Below are 9,389 nucleotides of genomic sequence, written 5' to 3' on the forward strand. Positions count from 1 at the left end.
AGCCAGCAGCAAGCTGGCAATCGAAGGGCAGTTGTGCATGTTGGATGCAAGGTGGGCTTGCCGGGTGGTTCGTTATATCCACTTCGCAAATATCAGAACACGTGGTGCTCGTGTTCAAACTCTGGGAAGCAAATTTGGCTTTTTTACCTGCCCCACCCAGGAGGGCAGTGAGCTTAAGTGGGCACAGGCATAAGGGCGCGGGTCAAGGACGAGATGGTCCAGTGGCAAAAGGCTATGCAGGGCACGTCCACATTGCAGCTGTATCGATCGTATAAGACAGCCATCGCGGTGACCAGGCTGTACGGCAACAGCAGCGGCAGTGGACCCCTCTTCGAGGTGCGTACGGGTGCACTACATACCCTGGTGCACCACTGGCACTTCGATGCAAGCTGGCCTCTGCCAAGCGTGGGGCGAGAAAGAGTGAAAGAGTAGCAGAGGAGCACTCATCTACACACAGCTAGGAAACTATACCTGGGCCTCTATGCAAGCTGTTATGAGAAGATATGGTATGTTTAGTGAACATAAAAATGCTGCACACAGGCTATAACAGATGTTCTAAGCTTGTCTCCAAGCTTTGACACAGCACATTTTGGCATCCACCATTCATAGAAATGTTCCCTATTTTAAAAGCAAATACAAGAGAGACAGCACTCCAATTGAAGCCATTTATTACTTATAGAGACAATACTCAGCACACTGCCAGGTGCAGGAAACTAGACTGACATTTCAAAACTAGTTTCCTGTGTCGAAGCCCAATCGTCTGAGAGTGCAGAGTGACAAGAGGTTTCCTTTATCGTGAGGTTTCAGTTCAGCTCGTGTGACCTTAGAAATGAAGGGATTTGGGAATAGCGGTCCTGTTGACAGGAAGCAAAAGTAGCAGAAAAGACTGCACTAATCAAGCAGCTGAGCCTGAGATGAACAGCTGAGATGAACAGAATTCAAATTCCAGGATGCCCAACCTGTGAAGCGTAAAGCTGAGCAAACAGGCATCCATACATGTACCAAGACAGTACCGCGGCCAGCCATTTTGTTAACTTGGCAGAGAATTTTTACAACTGAAAGTGCACCAGCCACAAAGTACTACCTGCCTGGAATGATCTCAACATTTTTTGACCATTCATACCTTAAATTCCCTGACAATCACAGAAAAAAAGTGATAAAAAACCAAAGCGATGCCAATTTCCCTGACATATACCCTAAGAAAACGCTGCACATATTAAATGCCCTTCCAATGAAGCAGCCCGAATGACTACTCACTGCTACCTTGCCGTGTCCATGTTCATGAGCCATCTGAACCTACTTTGACTCTTGCCGGCCGCATTTGAGAATCAAACTGTGGCATTAAAAACCCTTCACGCAATGAGAAAGTACAGCAGTCCAACCACTATTTACCAGGCCTACTGAAACTCATCGGAAATGCCAATTTAAATTGAACAGGAAACACTGATGCCACCCTGCACGTCCCACTCCATGCAACCTGTGCTAGTCTGTTAGCCGATTCACGTCCTCTTCACAGGTGTCATGCCTACAAAAGGATGAAGAAAAAAAAAAAAGCAATCGCCACAAACCACGCAGCTGCTCCGGCAAACATCCCAAACAGCACTCGGCGCCACCAGACAGCAAATGTGCCAGGACCGCCGCAACACCAACGCACGAGCCAAAGCCGGAACACGGGCCGCAGCTACTGCTGAGCCGCTACATGCCACGCTGCCTCGGGAGGGACCCCGGCCTGTGGCGAGACTTCGTCAGACATTGGCAAGCCACAATCATGATGCAATTACTTACACCGGTTCTCGCACAGCAACGATGCTCAGCATAGACCGGCGCCACCCAACAGCAAGCTGCAGCTCAGGTCACAAATCGCCGCAAACAGGAACCCGAAATCACCGCCGCAAACAGGAACCCGAAACTGCGCTCTTTCCCCCGATTGCTTGCTCGGCCTTGACACCTGCCTCAGGTAGTCAAGCTTTGTTCCAGAGGTACCTTTGAAATGGTTGTTCAATTTAGTCGTGCATTCACGTCAGGCATTTGAAACTAAAATCCTAAACTGATGGAGTCAGAGGTGCCACAGACTTGGAAACAACTAATAAGGGCTGCAAATTTTGTTGCCAGGAAATGGCATGGAACTTTTTGCAGGCAAACATTTCTTATCACCATTAAGAAAGAATTAAAAGATGACCATTACCAACCTATCAAACGAGCTGAGCTGCGATGCAAGGCTAGTAAATAAGTTACAGTGCAACCTAATGTAAGGGCCTCAGAATGTGCCAAGTTATTGCACCGTAAAACATAAGCTTACACGGCCAGTTCCTGTAGTAAAAGCTTGCTTAAGGTCCTTGCAATCTGCTCCCCTTTTCTTGATGCTCCTTGCATTTCGCTGTTAAGCTTTCCCACGAGGATCTGGTAAGGAGTGGGTGATATAATAGGTCACAAGAAAAAAAAGCTTGGATGTGGCAAGAAAGAAGAAAATGGGTTGGGAAGTTGCACGCAAGGGAGTTCAGCATGTGGCCCGCACGCCGGAAGCCACCACCCGATCTCAGCACAGCTGGAACTCGTGCTCGGCAACCCGCCATTTCGCTCAAGCCAGCAACGCCCCACTGACACCTTCATATTTCAGCGCCTGCGGTCACAGACAGGGGGGCAACAACACGACGACACAGTCAGCCAAGCCAATGCTGAAAGTAATCGGTACTGAAACTCTCAGCAAATAAATCCCTACATAGCCAACCCGTCCGATCACAGCAATCATTCATCAACACATCTGAGGAGCTTATACTGGTTGGAATAACAGCTTCAACAAGTGGCTTGTCATGCCGGTTCTTATGCATGAACTGCCCACAAAACATGGCTTGAGCTCTACCCAAGGCAAATTGCAGTTTGCAAATGCTGTGACAATTTTAATGACTGAACTCAAAACAGGAAATGCACCTAGCTCAAAGTATGCTGCATGCAGTAGTGCTTCGACCAGAGTAATCTAATACTGAGCTTACAAGACAGCAGATTGAATGAAAAGTCAACATTCCACTATAGAGCTACTACAAAATGAACATCACTGAAAGCCTATGAAAAGGCTCTTACAGAGGCCAGTTCAATACGAGTTAAAACAAACAGAACATCCCTGTATGTGTTTATTTATTACAAGTTCTTTTATCTTTCTGGCAATCTCCAGTGTCACACTTAATCTATGTGCCCTGATACAAACTGATAGGTGAGAAGAGGCCTTAAACAAAGGCTCTGCTTTTTAATAGAGGTAAAGCATAAAAAACATGAATGCACTTACTTACTACAGTCGTTTTATCTTGTTGGCAGTCTCCAGTTTTACACAACTTTAATTTTCCTCTAATACAGCAGATATGATAATTAAGGAGGAGGGCTCTTACACAGCAATGAAACTGACAGTTTGCTTGCATAACAGTAAAGCAGACGTCCACAGCAGAACAGTCAACTACACACTGGCAGCAATATTTAGCCAAACCACAGAGAAGATAAGGCTCACACAGAAAAGAAACCAAAACACGCAAAGAAAACAATGCACAACTCGAAACAGGACCCCTCCTTAAAGGCAGGTCTAACCCTACTCGTTTATACTACCATGCAAGACCGAGACAAAAATGAAGATTGGCTGTGTTACACAAAGAGCCATCTGACAGAATGAATTACAAAGTAAAACTAACAGCCCCCTTGAGGTGCCCCTCGGTGTTATGGAATGATGGGAGAATTTTAATGAGTGCAACGGAAACCTGTGGTGTGAATCGAATGAAGTATGCCTTACTACTATGGCGTCAATAACAGAAGTGAAAGCGAAGACAGGCTGCTGGGTTACAAAAGCTCATAACAAAACAGAACCTGCACAAAACCACAACGTCAATTGAAAAGTAAACACCAGCTTTAGCAAGGAACACCCCCGGCTATGTTCTGATAAGTTTCCGTCAGTTTTCATGAACTGTTAAATTTCAGGCATGCAACTTAATTAGGAAAAGAAGAGACAACGCAGCGGTGCCAGGCTTATAAAGAAGCGCTGAAAGCTTGTCTGAGCAGAATTGAAAAGGAAGGAAGGAAAGTGTGCAAGAACAGATCAAGGCAGACATCCTTAACCCCCACTTCTCGCTTCAGCTCGAAAATGGGGCATGAGGCAATCCTCACATGTCTTGGTTGGAGTCCATCGATTTCGACCGAGAGCGGCGGTCTCTACCAGGAGAGCGCATCTCACCACCACCGTTGGACTCTGCGGGCTCTGGAGGCGGCGAGCCATGCTTTTCTCGAGGGCTGCACGACCTGGACCGCGACCTAGAATGACCCTTGCCCTGATCCATCTCCCTTGGACTTCGTGATTGGCTGCGAGCATCTCCATTCAGGGACCGGCTGCGGCTGTGCTCCCGTCGCTTGCTGTCATGATGGCTTGGGCTGCGACTGCGGTGTGACTTGCTCCGGCTGCGTTCTTTAGACTGGCTGCGGCTGTGGCCACGAGATGGGCTGCGCTCCTTGGACTGGCTGCGGCTATGACCACGGGATCGGCTGCGCTCCTTCGATGGGCTGCGGCTATGGCCACGGGACTGGCTGCGTTCCTTGGACTGGCTGCGCCGCTGGCTACGACTGCGTTCTTTAGACTTTGAGACACTGCGTTCATCATGACTGCGTTCCTTAGACTTGGATCGGCTTCTGCGCTTGGTTCGACCTCGCTCTTCGGATTTGGATTGGCTACGGTGTTCACTACGAACACGATCCTTAGACTTGGACCGGCGACCTTTGGACTTTGATCGGCTCCGTTCCTTAGACTTGGAGCGGGATTTTGATCGGCTGCGTCGCTTCGACTTCGATCGACTGCGTTCCTTGGATCGGCTACGACCCTTGGATTTCGAGCGACTCCTGTTCCTAGACCGGGACCTGCTTCTTTTAGCGTCACGGTGCCGAGAACGGCTACGTTCCCTAGATTTGCTGCGACTCTTGCGGCGGTCTCTCGACCGACTTCGGCTTCTACGAGAGCGGCTGCGGGAACGCTTACGGTCCTTGGAACGGCTTCTTGACCTATAAAATATTTTGAAGTGAAAAGAAAAAAATTCGAAATTAAACATCCACTTTATACAGCGTATGGCAGTACAGTAGAATACAAGGTCTAAACATAACCGAAGCAGGGTGCAAAACCTAGCAAAACTGCTTCACTGGCTCACGGCATCTTATCCAAACCAGAATAGTAGTTCTGCAACTGCAACAATACTACGATGTAATAGCAAGAGTTTTGTGTTAGCTGCACTTGGGCACAATATGCATCAAACACATTCTTTTTTTTTGAAAAACCTGCTTTCCAAACCAAAATTTACCAATTTCTGCTTTAAAAAAAATTATTTGCCAAACCATGAAGTGCAAGGCATGAATCAACTGCTGCCTTTATTTATCTGAGAGGAATGCTAACAAATTACTGTTATGAAATGAAGGGCCCTGATTGCATCTCATACCAAAAGTAGCATCAGACGTTCAGGCAATACTAGGTGCCGTAGCTGAGGTCTCCAGAAGGCTTCGTTCATGTGGGGTACTTTAATCTGAACGCTATCAAGATAAGCACTACAGTTCTCACAGGGGCTGAAAGTTTGCAAGTATGGTTTGGTTTGGTTGGTTAATGGGGTTTACCGTCCCAAAGAGACTCAGGCCATGAGACGCAAGTATGAGTATGCATGATCACCCACAAATGGGAATATCAGCATCTTGAGCGCATCCAACACAGTGACTTTAAAGAGCGAATTAACATTTCTCGAGACCTTTAGAGGTGTATAGACACCAAATTTTTGTGTTACTGTTTTATCCTTTGTAATGATGCATAAGGTATTATGTGATACCCGCCTACAACCGCTGAATAATTTATAATCTAATTTCGGTCTCTGTTTCAACAGCCGAGGGATGGCTGTGATGTCAAGTCTAGGTAATGTAACGGGTGAAGAAGAAGAAGAAGAAAAATAAAGGCGATATAATCGCTCCTGTGCCTTTTGAGCTCACTACAAGGCTAAAGCCAGCCTTCCTCAAGAACAGAAATCAGAAGTGAAGAAACAACCAATTATATTGCTGTTCTTTGGCGCCGCGCTTAACCTGGACTTGATTGTGATAGCCATCTCTCTTGGCTGTTGAAACTGAAAATGATGAGAAAAAAAATCCTTTAATTTCTTCAAGTTTTGGCATCTGACTAGCAACAAAATATTCAAATCTGAAATACAGTGCAGCAATCCTTGCACACCATGTCCGACACAGAAGCAGACTCCCTACCTTGTTACAGTATATGCGGTATCACAAACGTCTGGTAACTGCACGCCATAACGCCCATTCTCAGCCATGTATGTTCACCTTCGAGATCGGGAACTTGATCGACGATGCCGGGACCGGCTTCGGGAACGTCTTCGAGACCTCGAAGATGAACGGCGTCGGCTCCTGCCATGAAAGAATTTTAAAACTGACTGAGAGAGCCGCATCACTACATCTGCTCTCATTCTATGCTTCACTGCAATCAGCAGAAAGGAACAAAAGAGTTGCTGAGGCACAGTGCGAGACTAGGCTCATAAGAGCAATCTCCTGATAAGTAATTTTCCCCGAAATGACTGAGGTCACAATTTCCAAATGTTTTCTGAGCAAAATTTGTGTGCTAATGCTAATGGTCCAAAAACTGCACAAGCTGCTTCATATGTTCACATGCAGGGGCTCGAGGGGCCTTCCCCCCATAAACCCGTGCAATGGTCAATACCAGTGGCGTCGCTAGGGTCACCTGTACCCGGTTCCAGAATGTTCCAAAAATGAAGGCGCCTCAGAAATATTGCAATTGGAAGTCTTCGTCATGCTGCAGCTAACAGTCTTAGGGTGTTCGGCTGCATTGGTTAGTACCAAGAGGGCGGTGGTTGTAAACGAGGCCACATAATGGGAGTCCGCAGAGAAGCACTCAGCTCACTCTAACCGAACCTGTTCCACAAAACTTTATATGCCACGCATTGTAATTAGGCCCCAAGCAGCCTTTCACATGCCACATGGATAGGTGAAAGTCTTTTACTTTGTATTCTCTACATTTAACTTTTCTCCTCTCCTTTACTCCAAAAGGTGCAAGGCGACTTCCACTCAGATTGCACAGTTACCAACGCGCATTGATGCCATACCAACAGAAAATATTAAGTGCAAAACAACCTTTTGGAGATGGGAGACGGTGGGAGTCTCTAGGCTCACTTTTTTAAAGCTTTCAGTTGTGTTTCTCACTTTAGTAATGACTTTGCCTTGTTCTGAGTGAAAAGGTAAGAACAATGCAATATGCGAGCACCCTTGGGTACATTCACTCTCAATTCCCCTTTTGAAGTACCTGGCCTTGCTAAAGGTGCCCTCCTCATTATTATTTTTTTCTCTAGTCAGCGCGTAGTGATCAGACTTGCCATTCCACGAACCAGGCATTCCGTGCCTTTCGGCGTTTTGAAAGTGTGAGGCGGATGTGTGACTGGGCCGACTAGCGAGAAAAGCACAGGAGAGAAATTAACAAGACAAAAGACTGCCACACTGCCAGCGGTCCTCGCTTGGGAAAGGAGTGAACCGCACATACACAAAAAGGGGTGATGCGGCGGCTGCGCCGCCGACAGGTGTCTTAACACGTGCCTGCGCAGGGGTTTCCGATGGGTGTCAGGTTAATGCTGGTGTTTCCCGGGTACACGCACACGCACATGCACCGGCCCGGTCCAACGCTAAGATGGCGTGGTCTCTGGCATAAACTAAGGCATATGTTTTCAAGCACTCCTCACAACACAATAATTCGTTCTACGAGAAGATTACAATTGCCAGTCGGTGTCTTAGCGGTATCAATGCGCGCCTTTACACTATTCATTCCCCCCCCCCCCCCCCCCCCCACCCCCGCTTCTGCCTCACTTCCCAGCTGAATCCCCAAGCGCTGCACCCGCAACCCCCTCGCGACAACACCACTGGTGAATACAAGGTCAATTATTTTCACCAGCATTCAAACCATTCGGTCATAAGAACGTTTCAACTTCAAGACTGCAAATGGCCGGCAGCCATGTCCACAAAACGCAGAAGCGTGCCCTAGCCTGGCATCTATCGCGTCCCATTAAACCTGGTTCAAATTAAGCAAATGAGAGAGTGTGTGAGAAAGAGATAGAGATTGGTTTGGTTTGTGGGGTTTAACGTCCCAAAGCGACTCAGGCTATGAGAGACGCCGTAGTAGAGGACTCCGGAAATTTCGACCACCTGGGGTTCTTTAACGTCCACCGAGGTTTTTAATGAACGGAAAGGCGGAGAGGTCGGCCGGTGGTGAAGAGACGCTGGCCTACTACTCAGAATAAGCAAATGGGTATGAACACTCAGTGCGGTTCAGCACGCGGAACACTGTCAAGGGACGCCGCGCCGAATATCTACTGGCGGCGATCTCAAGCCAACCCGATAAACGCACATTTTTGGACTTTATTCTCAGCTTGGTAAACAAATTAGCTGTACTACAGCAAAAACCTTGCGCTATAAACTCGCTCGAATGGCTTTACTGCTTAGCAGTAACCGCAGGTAGCCAGTGACACAATGGAGCAGAAAAAAAAAAAAAAAAAAAAAGAACATAGTAGCGGTCCTTTGTTAGCATTAGCGAAAACCTACCCGAAGAATTCGATCTAGAACGCGGTTGATCAAAACAAAGAAAACTTTAAAGAAGCCTACCGTGATCGGCGACTGCGGCTCCTTGATCTCGAACGGGAGCGGCGACCCGATCGGGCGCTGCGTGACGACGAAGACTGGCGGTACGGGTCGGAAGGCCTGCCGTAGCGCGCCATTTGGACGCGCAGCTCCCGGCCGTCCAGAATGTAGCCGTCCAGTGAATCCATGGCGTCCTCGCAGTCGCGCTTGTCGTAGAACCGGACGAAGGCGAATCCACGACTCTCCCTCGTATAAGGATGCCGCGGTATGTAGACGTCTCCGACATCCCCGTACTTTTCGAAGACGCGCTTCAGGTCCTCAGGCGTAGTGCGATACGTGAGGTTATCCACTTTGAGCGACGTCATACCGTCGATTTGAGGCGGTGCACGACCGTAACTCATGATGGGGATGTATTAGGGCCGCTGGGCGGCTGCAAGACTTCTTGACAAGAAATTACGCAAGCAGGGTAAGATTCGGAACCTTACAAGTCCTTCGTTCCACCTCGAGATGAGCCGTAGACAAAACGCGCACGAGCAATGGCGCGTGCAATGGCGGCGGCAAACGGGAAAAGACGAAAACAATATGGCGGCCTGCGCAGTGTTGCTCAAAGTACAAAGCAAAACGGCAAAACCGGCAAAACGCCCAAAATAAAACGATCAAAAAACAATATTTAAGCATTCAAGCAATTTATGTGCACCATTATTCTTCAGAAAGGTGAAGATTGTGAACAAAAATAAACTAAC

At 47.7% G+C, this 9,389-nt stretch overlaps 1 protein-coding gene across 2 annotated transcripts; it reads right to left on the bottom strand.

The window, feature by feature from the left end:
• Nucleotides 1–651: 651 nt before the first annotated feature.
• On the bottom strand, nucleotides 652–9,221 carry LOC146189061 (uncharacterized). 2 transcript variants are annotated; one of them, XM_084603978.1, is made up of 4 exons: nucleotides 8,671–9,221; nucleotides 6,331–6,414; nucleotides 4,144–5,025; nucleotides 652–2,620 (listed from the first exon to the last, which is right to left on the bottom strand). In XM_084603978.1, the coding sequence occupies exons 1-4, from the start codon at nucleotides 9,045–9,047 to the stop codon at nucleotides 2,614–2,616; spliced, it is 1,350 nt and encodes a 449-aa protein (XP_084460104.1). In that variant the 5' UTR covers nucleotides 9,048–9,221; the 3' UTR covers nucleotides 652–2,613. The 2 variants fall into 2 exon arrangements, with proteins under 2 accessions (XP_084460104.1, XP_084460105.1); XM_084603979.1 differs by lacking the exon at nucleotides 6,331–6,414.
• Between the last annotated feature and the right edge of the window lie 168 nt (nucleotides 9,222–9,389).

The sequence above is a fragment of the Amblyomma maculatum genome, chromosome 5 (assembly GCF_055883805.1).
Source record: "Amblyomma maculatum isolate TAMU_Amacu chromosome 5, ASM5588380v1, whole genome shotgun sequence".
Taxonomy (NCBI): domain Eukaryota; kingdom Metazoa; phylum Arthropoda; class Arachnida; order Ixodida; family Ixodidae; genus Amblyomma; species Amblyomma maculatum.